The sequence below is a fragment of the Strigops habroptila genome, chromosome 2 (assembly GCF_004027225.2).
Source record: "Strigops habroptila isolate Jane chromosome 2, bStrHab1.2.pri, whole genome shotgun sequence".
Taxonomy (NCBI): domain Eukaryota; kingdom Metazoa; phylum Chordata; class Aves; order Psittaciformes; family Psittacidae; genus Strigops; species Strigops habroptila.
Window position 1 is genome coordinate 122,541,135 of NC_044278.2, and position 14,347 is coordinate 122,555,481.

General features: G+C 65.4%; 2 protein-coding genes across 8 annotated transcripts in view; one reads left to right on the forward strand and one right to left on the reverse strand.

Moving 5' to 3' along the window:
* Positions 1-757: 757 nt before the first annotated feature.
* Positions 758-8,455, reverse strand: RHOG (ras homolog family member G). 2 transcript variants are annotated; one of them, XM_030473205.1, is made up of 2 exons: positions 8,322-8,455; positions 758-1,949 (listed from the first exon to the last, which is right to left on the reverse strand). In XM_030473205.1, exon 2 carries the CDS (start codon positions 1,919-1,921, stop codon positions 1,346-1,348), a length of 576 nt encoding a protein of 191 aa, XP_030329065.1. In that variant the 5' UTR covers positions 1,922-1,949; positions 8,322-8,455; the 3' UTR covers positions 758-1,345. The 2 variants fall into 2 exon arrangements, with proteins under 2 accessions (XP_030329065.1, XP_030329074.1); XM_030473214.1 differs by lacking the exon at positions 8,322-8,455 and adding an exon at positions 3,012-3,181.
* Positions 8,456-10,845: 2,390 nt separating this feature from the next.
* Positions 10,846-14,347, forward strand: part of STIM1 (stromal interaction molecule 1) — a 67,904-nt gene continuing 64,402 nt past the window's right edge. For 4 of the 6 annotated variants that reach the window (XM_030473253.1, XM_030473283.1, XM_030473268.1 and 1 more), the window contains exons 1-2: positions 10,846-11,016; positions 11,339-11,586. In XM_030473253.1, coding sequence (XP_030329113.1) covers positions 11,478-11,586 — 109 coding nt within the window. In that variant the 5' untranslated portion in view covers positions 10,846-11,016; positions 11,339-11,477. Of the gene's footprint in view, positions 11,017-11,150; positions 11,587-14,347 lie in introns of those variants that run through there. The other 2 variants (XM_030473274.1, XM_030473261.1) reach the window with 2 other exon arrangements.

Genomic DNA, 14,347 nt, shown 5'->3' on the forward strand with positions numbered 1-14,347 from the left:
CGGGCTCGGCCCGTGCTGCAGGAAGGCCCCGGGGCCGGACAAGGGGCCCGTGTGTGGCAGCGGGGACCCTGCCAGGACCCTGCCGGGGCCGGCCACCGCCAGCACGTGCCAGCACCCGCGGGGCTGGGAGGGGACGTGAGCACAGCCAAGATGCTGCTGCCACCATGGAGCTGCTGCCATCAAGATGCCACCATCGTTATTCTCAGTGCTCAGCTGCAGGACCCGGGCCCCCAGGACACACCAGCCCCATGTGCACCAGGACATGGGGCTCCAGCCTCTGCCTGCAGCTCCGGAGCGGGGCACAATAATGAAGAGAAGGCTCAGGGGGGACCTTCTCGCTCTCTGCAACTGCCTGACAGGAGGATGGAGCCGGGAGGGGGCTGGTCTCTGCTCCCAAGGAACAAGGGATGGGACAAGAGGAAACGGCCTCAAGCTGCCCCAGGGCAGGTTTAGATGGAGCTGAGGAACAATTCCTTCCCCAGAGGGTGCTCAGGCATTGGAACAGGCTGCCCAGGGCAGGGCTGGAGTCACCGGCCCTGGGGGTGCTCACACCCCGTGTAGCCGAGGCCTCAGTGCCGTGGGTTAGTGGTGGCCTTGGCAGTGCTGGGGAGCGGTTGGACTGGGTGATCCCGAAGCTCTTTTCCAACCCGGTTGATTAAATGGTTCTATGACTGAAGGAGGCAGCAGCAGAGCATTTCACTCACCGGCAATGGAAAAGGCAGGGGGAAGGCGCGTGGGGACAGCACAGGACACGGGAGCCTGGGCAGGGCTTTATTGAAGGAGAAGCAACTCAGGGAGCGCTGGTTAGAGGCGAGTCCCGGAGCCCTGGCCCCGGCCATGCGGGAACACGCTCCCCCGGCAGCGCCGGGATTCCCCAGGGATGTGGCACCGGGCTGGGCTCACCCCAAACACACACCCGGGACACTCGGCACAGCCACCGGGACCCTGCAATAGCCAAACACGGGACTGGCATCCCCTGGTGCAGGGGATGGGGTGGCAGGTCCCCATGGGGCACTTGCGGTGGCAGGTCCCTATGAGGTGCTCAGGGCAGGAGGGGGGCATTCCGCCACCCCAAGCATCCCCTTCTCTGTGCCAGGACCAGAGAGGTGTCACCCGAAAGCGGATGCTGAGAGCCAGGGCCGGGGTTGGGGGTCCCGGGAGGGGGTTTGGGGTCCCCGCTGCCCCCGGGGCAGGCAGCCAGTTAGTGCAAACAAGGTCTGTATTATTAAAGCTGGTGGCTTCAGGCTGGTGGCCCCGGTGCCACCGTCCCGGGGGGGGTCAGCATGGCTCGGAGGGGGCACCGGGGCGGGCAGGGGCCAGGCAGGGGCAGGAATGTCTCTCGCAGTCACAAGAGGACACAGGGCTTCTTGGGCTTGGCCGGGACGGGGTTGAGCACGGCCCTCACCGCCTCAGTGAACACATCCTTGATGCCCTCCTGGTTGAGCGCCGAGCACTCGAGGTACTTGACGGCGCGGATCTGCTTGGAGAGGCTGATGCCCTGTTGGGTGGTGATGGGCGCCTGGTTCTGCTCCTTCAAGCGCTTCATGGTCTCGGGGTTGTTTCTCAGATCCTTCTTGGTGCCGACGAGGAGGATGGGCACGCTGGGGCAGTGGTGGCACACCTCCGGGTACCACTTGTGCTTCACGTTCTCGTAGGAGGGCGGGCTGGCGATGGAGAAGCAGATGATGAAGACGTTGGTCTGGGGGTAGGAAAGCGTCCGCAGGCGGTCGTACTCCTCCTGGCCGGCCGTGTCCCACAGGTTTAAGTTAATAGTCCTGCCGTCCACCGTGTTCTGCGCGCTGTAGTTGTCGAACACGGTGGGGATGTACTCCTTCGGGAAGGCGTTGGTGGTGTAGCAGATGAGCAGGCAGGTCTTGCCCACCGCCCCGTCGCCTACCACCACGCACTTGATGCTCTGCATCCCGGCGGCTCCGTGTGCCCTCAGCAGCCTGCGGGGAGAGGAGAGCGTCAGGGCAGGGGACACACCAGGCTGGGGCCACCAGAGTCCCTCTGCCCGGACACCTTGGGGCAGGAGGGTGCAGAGGGACAGGTCACACTCGCTTCACCCTCCATCCCACAGCCCTGCAATGTGCAGAGCCCAGAGACCCCTCAGTGAGGAACCACATCCCCAACCCAGAGCAAACCAGTGTGTCACCATGGCTGGAGTGCATGGGGACAGCACTGTCCCAGGATGGTGCTCCCAGGATGCTGCAGAGCCCTGTCCCATGTGCAACATCGTGCTGTGACATAGAATCATGGAATGGTTTGGGATGAAGGGACCTTAAAGCTCCTCCAGCTCCAACCCCTGCCACGGGCAGGGACACCTTCCACTAGAGCAGGTTGCTCCAAGCCCCTGTGTCCAACCTGGCCTTGAACACTGCCAGGGATGGGGCAGCCACAGCTTCTCTGGGCACCCTGTGCCAGCGCCTCAGCACCCTCACAGGGAAGAACTTCTGCCCAAGAGCTCATCTCAATCTCCCCTCTGGCAGGTTAAAGCCATTCCCCTTGGCCTGTCCCTCCATCCCTTGTCCAAAGCCCCTCTCCAGGTTTCCTGGAGCCCCTTTAGGCACTGGAGCTACTCTAAGGTCTCCCCAGAGCACAGCAGAGGGAGAGAATGCCCTGACCTGCTGCTCACGCTCTGGGGGTGCACCCAGCACATGGGGGGTTCTGGGCTCAAGCCCGGTTCAGGATGGTACGGTACGCGATGGAGGGCACATAAGCAGCAGCCAGGGGCAGGTTTGGGCCCTGGATGCTGTGGCCAGGCTGGAGCTGGGTGACATCCGCTCCGGCAGCTGTGTTTATCCCGGAGCCCGGCGCGTTTCCCTGTTTCCCTTCCTCCGGTTCCCTCTGCAATTGCCATTAGGGGCCGCATCCTGCTCCCCTTCCTGCTGCAGGCTGGAGCCGAGCCGAGGTGAGTGTCCCTGCACGGAGCCGGGGCGGGATGATGCCCACCCGTGGGTCCGGCAGCCCCTTTCCCTACCGGAATCCAAGCCCTGCCCACCGGGATTTACCACACTGGGGGCTGATCTCGGCCGGGGAAGCGGCTCCTGTGCTGCAGTGATGGGAGCGAGTGCAGGTACCGGGGATGCCGCCTGGACCCACAGCCCTGTGCTGGGGTCCCCAGACCCCCGGGACGGTGTCTGGGCAGGGGAAGGAGCCGTGTCCCCGCCTGAGCCGGGCCCTGGCCCCTGCCCCTCGATGGGGAAGTGGCTCTTCCTCCTCTCTTCCTCTTCCCGCCCTGACACCGCTTCCTGCCGCGGCGGGGCCGGGTGCGCCGTGACCCCCGCCCCGCCTGGCCCCTGCCCGCGCCCCGGGACGGGCGGGACAACGAGGGGGTCCCAACGCTGCCGGAGCCGCCCCCAGCGCCGGGCCTCGGTGTCCCCGTTGCAACAGAGCTCCCATTGCGCCGGGGGGACCCGGGGCCGCAGCAGCCCCCCCGCAGCAGCAGCCCCCCCGCAGCAGGAAGCCGCCGGCTCACGGGGTCCCGGGGGGGTGACACACCAGCACCGGCCTCCGGCCGCCGTTTCCTCCCGCTCCGGGCGCAGACGCAGCCCCGAGGGCTCCCTCGCTCCGGCTGCAGCCGCCGGAGGTCCCAGCGCCGGGGGTCAGCGGTGGTGCCGCGGCAGCAGCGGGACCCCCCCGGGGCCTGCGGGCCTTGGAGCAGAGGGAGAGGGGGCAGAGGGATGGGAGCAGGAGCTGGAGGAGCAGGAGCACGGCGAGCAGGACAGCGGGAGAAGGAACTGGATCAGGGTGATGGGAGCAGGAGCAAGGAGAGCAGGATCAGGGGAGCAGGAGCAGGGCAATGGGAGCAGGAGCTCAGGGACAGAAGCAGGGGATGGGGACAGGATCAGGATGAGGCAGTGGGAGCAGGGTAGGTGGAAGCAGGATCAAGATCAGGGTAGTGGGAGAAGGAGCTGGGGAAGCGGGACAGTGGAAGAAGGAACTGCATCAGGGTGATGGGAGCAGCGTCAGGGGCAGCAGGAACAGGATCAGGATCAGAGTGATGGGGAAAGGACCAGAATCATGCTAGTAGGAGCAGGAGCAAAGGGAGAAGGAGCAGGGTGGGTGGGGGCAGGTCAGTGGGAGAAAGAACTGGTTCAGGTTGATGGAAGCAGGAGCTGGAGGGGCAGGAACAGAAGCAGGAGCAGGGTGATGGGGAAAGGATCAGGATTGGGGCAGTGGGAGCAGGATCAGGATCAGGGGAGCAGGACAGTGGGAGCAGGAGCAGAAGCAGAGGGAACGGGATCAGGGCTGAGATGGGAGCGAGGGGGTCCTGCAGCAGCCCCAGACCCAGGTCAGGGGGTCCCAGGGACACCCCATGGCCGAGGAGATGCATCCAGAGCCTGTCCCTGTTTATAAATACCCAGGGGAAGGACACAGGTGGGAAGAGCCACTGGAGCCCGAGGCCAATGTTGGCAGCAGAAGACATAGGCAGGAGCTGGCTCGAGGGGGATGCTGGGATGGGGATGAAGCAGTGACCCCCCTCCTCCTGCAGCTCCCCATCCCTTGGGTGACCCCCGAGCACCCACCACGGCCCCACCATAGTCCCACCATGGGACACATTGAGCTCAAACCCCAAACCATCTATGGGAACCCCAGGATGAGCTGGAACCAGTGAGCACCCTTCATCCCGGGAAAGGCCCATGCTGAGTCAGCCAGTGGGGAAGAGGATGGGGCATATGGAAACCCTCGTGCCCATGAGAGCATCGACGCTGCAGGGAACGGAGGCGAGGAGGAGGCAGCGCGCAGGGGACCACTTCTCCATGACTACGAGGATGCTCAGGGGCTGGAGCACCTCCTGTATGGAGACAGACTGAGAACATTGGGGCTGTTCAGCCTGCAGAAGAGAAGCTGCGTGGAGACCTCAGAGCAGCTTCCAGTGCCTGAAGGGGGCTAGAAGGATGCTAGAGAGGGACCTTCATCAGGGACTGGAGTGATAGGACAAGGGGAAATGGGTTTAAACTGAAACAGAGGAAGTTCAGGTTAGATATTAGGCAGAAGCTCTTCCCTGTGAGGGTGCTGAGGCGCTGGCACAGACTTTTCCCAGAGAAGCTGTGGCTGCCCCATCCCTGGCAGTGTTCAAGGCCAGGTTGGACACAGGGGCTTGGAGCAAGCTGCTCTAGTGGAAGGTGTCCCTGCCCGGGGCAGGGGGTTGGGGCTGGATGAGCTTTAAGCTCCCTTCATCCCAAACCATTCCGTGATTCCATGAAGACAACAGGAGGGGAGGTGGGAGCTGCACCCAATGGGGACCAGGATCCTCCCCAGCCAGGACGGTGCCATCACCCATGGTCCCCACATCCCAACACTGGGGCACCGGAGGGTGCTGCAGCCCATGGACACCGGATGGGCGGCGCTGCCCTGGGGGCACTGTGGGCACTGGGTGAGCACAGCCCATCCTTGCGCGCTGCCAGCACCCTGCACAAGGCCAGCTCTGTTCTCCCAGGAAGTTCATGGCCAGCAGCACCTTTAACCCCTTCTGCCCCCCCGGCTGCCGGGTGCAGGCACCTCGTGGGGCCGAGGGGCACATCCTGTGGGGCACAGCCCTCGTGGGGCTCCGGAGGGGCCTGGATGCCCCCCCAGCCCCGCGCCATGGCCCCACCAGAGGGAACAGGAGGGGGAAGAGCCGGAGCACGGGGCGGGCTGCACAGAGCCCAGCCCCAGCAGGAGCGCTGGATGCTCGGGTGGGATTTGGGTGCAGGGAGGGGGCGGGTTACGTACTGTGACACCCCCCCCCATCACCCATCGCCAGCCCTGGGACAGGAAAACTGCCTCATCCCCTCTGCAGCAGAAAAGGGGAAGCAAAACGCACCCGTGTCCCAGCCAGGGCATCCCCCGCCAGGGGTTTCCGCTGGGGGGGACGGAGCAGCTGCCCCGTGAGCTCCCACCCATCACCCGGCCCCATGGACCCCAAACCTGACCCCAGCAAAGCAGACCGGGCCCGTGTGCACTGAGAGCTGGCACCTTGCACCACGCACACCCCGCTCCATGCAGGAGGGCCCCCACATCACACAGCACAGCCCACGCTGCGCCCCACACCCTGCACCCTGTGCCCTGCACCCTACATGCTGCACCTGGCACCCCACACCCTGTGTGGGGCCGGCAGGGAGCAGAGGCTGCAGGTGGCACGTTGCTGCCTCTGCTCACAGACCAGGCAGTGGGTCCATCCCGTAGAAATGAACCTGATCAGAACAGGCAGAGGGTCCATCCCAGCCAGATGGACCTGTCAAGGACAGACAATGGGTCCCAGCCAGACAGACCTGACCAGGGCGGACAGTGTGTCCCCACGGGCAGACAGCCCTGCCCAGCCCAGCCCAGCCCAGCCCAAGCCGCGCTGTGGGGCCGGGTCCGTCCTGCTCTGTGGGAGCAGCCCCGGCGCAGGCAGAGGAAACCCATCAGCTCTGTAAATACCGAGCGCGGCAGCACCGGCACCGGCAGAGCCGGCACCGGGATCCGGTGGGAGCGGGTGGCTCCTCAGCGCTGCCCGGTGCTGAGGTGGGTCCCTGCTCTGCGGGTCCTGCCCTGCACTGCGCTGCACCGGTGCCCCGGTACCCCCGGCTCAGCCCCGGGCCCCGCTGCCGCGGCTGCGGTGACCTCCCCGCTGAGTCCAGGGATTTGCTTTTCCTCCTGTCCCAGCTCAGCCACGTCCGGAGCAATTTCCTCATTTGATTTCCCTCCTCCCGGGCCAGGAGCTCCGCTGTGAGTCCTGCTCTGTCCCTCGGCACAGCCACGGTGCACAGCACAGCCCCTGAGCCCCCAGCCCAGCACGGGGAATGGGATGGACGGAGGGGTGGTGAGTGGAGGGAGGGATGGACAGAGTGATGAAAGATGGATGGATGGAAGATGGATGCGTGGATGAAGGATGGATGGATGGATGGAGGATGTGCAGAGGGATGGATGGATGGATGATGGATGGACGGACAGATGGATGGATGGGTGGATGGGGCCAGGCCATGCTCCACAGCGAGTGAGCCCATCACTGCTCACATCACGAGCAGAGGCACAGACAAGACCCAGGGCCAAACACACCAGCACAGGGGCAGTTCGGCACCTTGCAACACTACGGTCAAGCCAAAGTCCCCCACAGGGCACACACCAGACCTACTCCCACAGGCCAGCACCTCGACATGTGCTGGGCTGGGGCACCTCCAGCATCACCAGAAATACCCCTCAGATGCTCCTGGATACCCGCACCCCAGCGTCCCAGCGCCAGCGCTGCTGCTGGATGACATCCCCGCCTGCCACCACCGGCACTTCAGCTCCACCGAGCAGAGAGGAGCAAGCCCAGCAGGGCCTGGCTCATGCACCCCCCATGGATCATCTCCCCCTGGCACTTGGGGACCCATGGGTGTCCCTGCTTGGCACTGGGATACACTGAGAGGTGGCCCCACAACCAGCACCCACCACAGCCACCAGGAACAAAGACACCCACAGTGCGCTGCAGCATGTAATGGACATGGTGGTGTGAGCACTGCAGCGTGTGAGCACTGCAGCGTGGTGGATGCTGAGCACGTGTCGCAGCATGTATGTTATAGCATGTGACAGCGTGTGACAGCATGTGCAAGTGACGTGTGTGGTGCAGTGCGTGCAGTGTTGCAATGAGCATTGCGTGACGTGCCCTGTGTGTTGTAACAGGCGTGTTGTAAGCTCTGTGCAGCACGAGGCCGTGCGAGAGGTTGCAGTGGGTGCAGTGTGTGCAGCGTGCAGGATTGTACCTTTTGGTGGGTGCAGCGTGCGGTGCAGAACCTGCAGTGCGTGCACTGGGTGTTGCAGTGGAGTGCCGGGTGGGCAGCGGGTGCAGTGGCAGTGCAGGGCGGGCAGCGGGTGCAGTTCAGGGGGGTACGGTGCAGGGGGCGCAGTGCAGCGGGCGCCGGGGGTGCAGCAGGTACAGTGCAGTGCCCTCTGGCGTGCGGCGCAGCCCGTGCAGCGCCCGGCACAGCGTGCAGTGCCCTTCCGCTCATGCAGTAAGCGGGATGGGAGAGGGGAACGTGCAGTGCGGGCAGTGACCGCTGCACGGCGGGGGGGCAGTGCCCGGGGCAGCGTGTGCGGGCTCAGTGCGGTGGCTGTCGTTGCAGTGGGTGCAGAGCGACGGGTGCAGCGGCCCCGCGGAGGGGGGTCAGCCCGGCCCGGTTCTGTCCCCGCTACCGGCACCCCGGACCCGCGGTACCCCGTGCCCCGCTCCGCGCGGGCTCCGGTCCCGGTGCACCCGCCCTGGCCCCGACGGGCGGCTCTTCCCGCGCCTCGACCCAGACCCCAATCGGCCCCGGGCTCCCGGCCCCGGCCCCCCCATCCCTGCGCGGTCCCGGTCCCGGTCCCGCACTCACCCCGGGGCATGGCGCGGCGGCGGGCGCGGGGCCGGAGCGGCGGCGGCAGCAGCAGCAGGAGGAGGAGGAGGAGGAGTTGGAGGAAGTCAGCGGCCGCCTCCCGCCGCCCCGGGCGGTCCCGCGGAGAAACTTCCCCCCCGGCCCCCGCCCGCCGCCGCTTCCTTCCTCCGCCCGGGCCGGGGCCGGGGCTCGGGCCGGGCCCTTCCCGCGGGGGTGCTCCCGGGGCATCGCCCCGCTCCCCCGCGGCAGCAGCGGGGAGGGGGGTCCCGGTGCCGGTGCCGCCGCTGTGCCCACCCCGGGACCCCCGAGCACGGGCCTGCAGCTCTCGGGAGAGGAGCCCCCGCCCCACGGCTGCCCCTACGGGGGAGACCGGGATGAGGATGGGGATGGGGATGAGGATGGGGATGAGGACGGGGATGGGGGGGCCGGGAGCGCTGGGGTGGAGGTGCTGTAGGGGGGGGGAAGGAGGAGGAAGAGGGGAAGAAGGGGGGGGGCACCCGCCCGTCCGGGACAGCGGGGACGCTGGGGACAACAGCCAGGGGAGGCGGCATCTCCTGCCCCGGGGGTCTGTGTGGGGAGAGGTGGGAATGGGGTGATTAGAAAGGGGGGGAAGCAGCACCCCGAGTATGGCCTTGTTCTGCTGGGTCAGGGCCAGCGGGGCCTCAGGTGCTGTGAGGGTCTCCACCAGGACCCCAAGATAGGGATCCCCATAAGAACCAGGTCCCCTCCAGGGCGAGGACCCCCAGCTGAGCTGGGTCCCCCAAACTGGAGGTCTCCGTAAGGGCTGGGTCCCCCACGCTGGGGGGTCCCCCAGGATGGAGGTCTTTATCAGGGCCAGGTCCCCATAAGGGCCAGGCCCCCAAGCTGGGGGTCCCCATAAGGACCAGACGCCTCAAGATGGGGGTCCCCATAAGGGCCAGGCCCCCCAGCAGCCCTCAGGGCAGCACCCACAGCTCATGACAGTCCCCAGTTCCCAGCCCTGGGGCAGGAGGGTCTCATGGGGGAGATGCGGTGGCCCTGGGATGGAGGCGAGGGGGCTCTTTGGGGACTCTCATCCCGGGTGTGCCAGAGCCACCGGGACCCCCTGCCCTCACCCAGGATCTCCCCCCATGCCAGCACAATCCATGGGACAGGTCCCCTCTGCCTGGAAAGGAGTCTGGCAGCTGCCTGTGGCTCCAGGCACTTCCCGATCCCCTCCGTTGCCAGCCCTGGTTTCCATCCCGGCCACCCTCCATGGCTGGCGCTCCCCATGGATGCCGGTACCCCCATCCCGCATCCTGTGGCTGATAGCGCCTTCTTGGGGATAACGGTGACACCTCTCGGGGCAGCGGGGCTGGAGCGGGACGGGATTGGACCAGCGGCCACGGAGCTATTCTGGGGCCGGATCCGACCCCTGCAGGGAGCTCTGCTGTCAGCCCCGGGGCCGAGGGAGAAGGACACGTGAACCCGTCGCCCTGACCTTCCTGTGTCCCCGGCGGTGCTGATGCCACCGGGCCAGTGGTGGGCAGTGGCGATGCCACCAGGAGGACGTGGCCCTGGCGGGGTGCTGCAGCTCTTGGGGGGTGTCAGAATGTGGCAGCCCAAGGGCAGGCATCAAAACGGGTCTGTCCCAATGGGCTGCGGTGCTCTGATGTGCCAGGGTGCTCTGATGAACCAGGATGCTCTAACGAGCTGGGATGCTCTGATGATTTGGGGAGCTCCGATGAGCTGGGGTGCTGCGATGTGTTGGGATGCTCAGAATGTTTTGGGATGCTCTGAAGAGCCAGGATGCTCTAACAAGGCAGGGTGCTCTAATGAGCTGGGATGCTCTGCTGAGCTGTGGTGTTCTGATGTGTTGGGGGTGCTCTGATGTGTTAGAGTGCTCTGATGAGCTGGGGTGCTCTAATGAGCTGAGGTGCTGTAACGAGCTGGGATGCTCTGAGAAGCTGGGATGCTCTGGCGAGCTGTGGTGCTCTGATGTGTTGGGGTGCTCTGATGTGTTGGGGTGCTTTGACGAGCCAGGATGCTCTAATGAGCTGAGGTGCTGTAACGAGCTGGGATGCTCTGAGAAGCTGGGATGCTCTGACGAGCTGTGGTGCTCTGATGTGTTGGGGTGCTCTGATGAGCTGTGGTGCTCTGATGTGTTGGGGTGCTCTGATGAGCTGGGGTGCTCTGATGTGTTGGGGTGCTCTGATGAGCTGGGGTGCTCCGATGTGTTGGGGTGCTCTGACGTGCCAGGGTGCTCTGAGAAGCCCCCCCCGGGGCTGGAAGCGGCTCCCGCCCCATCCCGGCATCACTCGCAGCCGCCGCCGCTCAGCTCCCGCCCCGCGCCGGCAGCGCGCCCCCAGCCTGCGCTTCCCCCTGCGCCCACCAGAGGCCGCTGCGGGCCAGCGGCGGGCGCGGGGAGCCCGGCGGAGGCGGATGGGGAGGGAGGGGGAAGGAAGCGGGGGGGCGTGGCCAGATGCCCGTCTCTGATTGGCCGGGCGGAGGGGGGCGGCCCCGCCCCGCCGGGGGTCTCTCCCGGCGGCGATTGGCTCCGCCTCCTGTCACCGAGCGCGCGGCGGCGGCGCCAGGGCCCGGTGCGCAGCGGGGCGGGCGCCTGGACGAGACCACGGCGGCGGGGGGGGCGGAGGGGCACTGCGGGGCTGTCCCGGGAGACACCGCGGCAGGGAGAGCCCGGGGGGTGTCCCGGGAGGAACCGCCGCTGAGGAGGAAGGTGCGGGAAGGAGCGGACCGGGAGCGGTTAGCGGGGAGGGGGGGCAGGGGTGTCCCGGTAGAGACCACTGCTGCGGGTGAGCGGGGACAGGGGTGTCCCGGGAAGAGACCACTGCTGGGGGGGGGGCAGGGCTCTCCCAGGAGAGACCACTGCTGCGGGGGGCGGAGGAGGAAGGCTGTCCCGGGAGAGACCACTGCGGGGTGGGGGGGCCGCCCGGATCCGGTGTCGCTCGCCGGGGCCGGCGGCGTTGTCGGTGTCGGTGCCGGGGCAGCGGGAGGCGGCGCCCGGGCGGGAACACCGGGAATAACGCTCGGTCCTTCAGCTGCTGCCGGCTGCGGAGCGCACAGCCCGGGCGTGCGGAGCGGCGGAGCCGAGCTGAGCGGAGCGGCCGGGCCCGGCGGCGGGGCCGATGCCGAGGAGGAGCTGACAGCGGCGGGGGAAGCGGCGAGGCGGACGCGGAAATGGATGTACGGTCGGGAGTGGCCCTGTGGGTGCTGTGCGGCCTCCTCCTGCAGCAGGGCCGCGGGGAGCGGTCCCCCGGCTCCCACCTGGACGAGAGCGCCATCGCAGGTGAGGCCCGGCCCGGCTCCCCCGGACCCGCTACCGGGGCCCCCCATTCCCCCCGGAGCACCAGGGGTCCTGCAGCACTCGACGCCGGGGGGGGCGGTCCCGGCTCGGCCGCGCTGCCCGAGGCAGTTGCTCTGTTCCATAGCTTGGGTTGAAGGGACCTTAAAGCTCCTCCAGCTCCAACCCCTGCCCCGGGCAGGGACACCTTCCACTAGAGCAGGTTGCTCCAAGCCCCTGTGTCCAGCCCGGCCTCGAGTTCCCCGGTTTCCCGGCTGCTGAGGCCGGGTTCGGAAACCCGCAGCGCTGGGGGCAAGGGTCGGAGCTCCAAAAATAACCCCCGTTTGTTTGTGCGCCCGGGCTCCGGCCGTTCCTCCATGAGGTCCTTTGCAGCGAGCTTTGGGTCGGGACTCGCGGTTAGTGTTCTGCTAAGGACGTGCCCAGGCGGGCTGGGCTGGGGGATCCCGAGGCTCGGGCAGCCCTGGCCCGCTCCAACCTCCTGCCCTCGCCCTGCGCTGAGCCGTCCCCACGTCCAGCCCTGGAGGAGAGGTAGCCAGGACCCAACAGCCGGCTCTCCTGATTACCCCCTTGTTCCCTGCCCTCCACCCTATAACCTCAGCAAGAAAGGAAGGAGAAGCCCAAGCCCCGCCGGGTTTGGGTGGAATTCCATGCCTGGGAGCCAGGCTTTAGTGGCACGCTGCTGGCAGAGCAGAGCCAGCCTCGGCGGAGGGCTGGGGACTGGGGAAGGCACTGTGGGCACTGGTGCCTGCTGCGTGTCCTTGTGGCAGGGCCTGAGGTCAGAGCTGGGAGCCTGCTCCCTCGAACCTGCTTTAACTGTTGGTATTGAGACAGAAATCCTCAGCTCCGTGCCTGTTCACTGCACGGCACCAAGTGCTTGTGTGCTGGCACAGGACCCCGGTGAGTGTGTGCTGTGAGTGCTGCAGGTGAGGAGATAGAGTGGTTTCTGAAGGGGAGCACTCCCACTGAAGCACTGCCAGCACAGGCACGGCATGACTCTGCTCGGTGAGCAGAGCTGTCAGCATCGGGGTGGCTTCATGCTTCCACCACCACCATCCGCGCCCTGGATCAGCTCCGGAGGGTCCCACTTGGCATAGGCTTCCACGGGGGAAAATGTGCTGGTTTGGAGTGGTGAGAGAAGGTGGTGAGCATCTCCGACCCCTCGGTGCTGCGAGGGTGCAGGGTGACGGTGTGCGAGCAGGGCTGGGGACCGGAGCTGGTGTGGAAGGGTTTGGTTACAGTGGAAGGTGCGGGATGAAAGTGGCCGCAGCGCCGTTGCTAAGCAGGAGTTTGGCTTCGTGTGTGGAGCTGGTTGGTGAGAACAGGGCAAGTCCTGGAACGTGGTATCAGGAGAACGATCGGGAACGCGGTGTCTGATTCCTGGCAGGGCAGATTGTTTCATCCCGGCGACGCGGTGCTTTGTGTGGCTGACTTGGGGTGATTCCTTCCCTCCTCACTGCCCTCGTGCCCGCTGCTCTGTGAGAAGTTGCTTTGTAGACTCTTCCTTTGTGATCCTAAATCCTGAGGTCAGTTCACATCCAGTCCGCTCCATTAAGGAAACTGGATCTCTGCAGTCCTTCTGAAGCAAGGTTTATGCCTCCAAGGAATTTCCAGCAGAGTTATTTTTGGAGGCCCTGCAGAAGTGTGGCAGCCCTGGTGATTCAGCTGCTGACTTGCTCTTCTCTGAGCAGAGGCAGAGCAGGGAGCAGCCCAGAGCCCTGATCTCTAACAAAACCTGCTGCAGTTGGGCTTCTCCTGCAGAAGAGGTGCTTCTATAGCTCTTGTTTTGCCACATCTGGTGTGTTTAGTTCCTTCTGGGTTCAAAACCCTGCAGAGCAGCACGTGGCACCTTGCAGGGAATGGCTGGTCACAGGTCGAGCCCCAAACTTGTGGATGAACGTGGGCAATAAGGGATTTGCTTGCTCTGAACATGGGTAAGTCACAGTATAACAGCCCCGTGCCCTGCCTGGGGCTCGCTGCTCTCTGCTACCACAGCTTGAAGCTGATGCTTCCTCTGAGGTCATTGGCCATTAGCTCTGTAGCTCTTAGAGCTGTGGCAGTGCAGGATGATCCTCAGCACATGCTGGTTATCCTTATGTGTTCCCTGGAAGCAGCAGGTGAGGCTGGGGCTGGCTGCACACATCCGCGGCAGCACGGGCTTGGGCTGGAGCCGAGGGAGGTGTGTGATGGGCTCCTGAAAGTGAAACTGCTCATCTTGGACAGGTTTTCGGAAGGGAAGTGTTTGGGTTTTTGACAGGGCATGAACTGTAAATGAAAGAGGTGACGGGACCGGTCGCTGCTCCCTGGAACGGTTCGGGATGTGCAGGGAAGCGTTTGCAGGGAGCAGGAGTGTGAGTGCAGCAGCGTGGGCTCCTTGGGCTCTGTTGCTTTGATTCTGTGCACACTCAGGGAGTGCATCAGCATAATTTCGTGAGGATATTGTGTGCTTCTGATTCTTAAGATGACTTTTTAAGTAAGACTTTGAAATGGGTGGTTTTATCATGGAATCCCAGAGTGGTTTGTGTTGAAGGAACATTAAAGCTGCTCCAGCTCCAACCCCTGCCCCGGGCAGGGACACCTTCCACTAGAGCAGGTTGCTCCAAGCGCCTGTGTCCAACCTGGCCTTGAACACTGCCAGGGATGGGGCAGCCACAGCTTCTCTGGGAAAAGTCTGTGCCAGCGCCTCAGCACCCTCCCAGGGAAGAGCTTCTGCCTCAGAGCTCATCTCAGTCTCCCCTCTGGCAGGTTA

What these genes read in the sequence shown, in the direction of transcription:
- RHOG (XM_030473205.1), bottom strand. Translation starts at nt 1,921, where the DNA reads ATGCAGAGCATCAAGTGCGTGGTGGTAGGCGACGGGGCGGTGGGCAAG.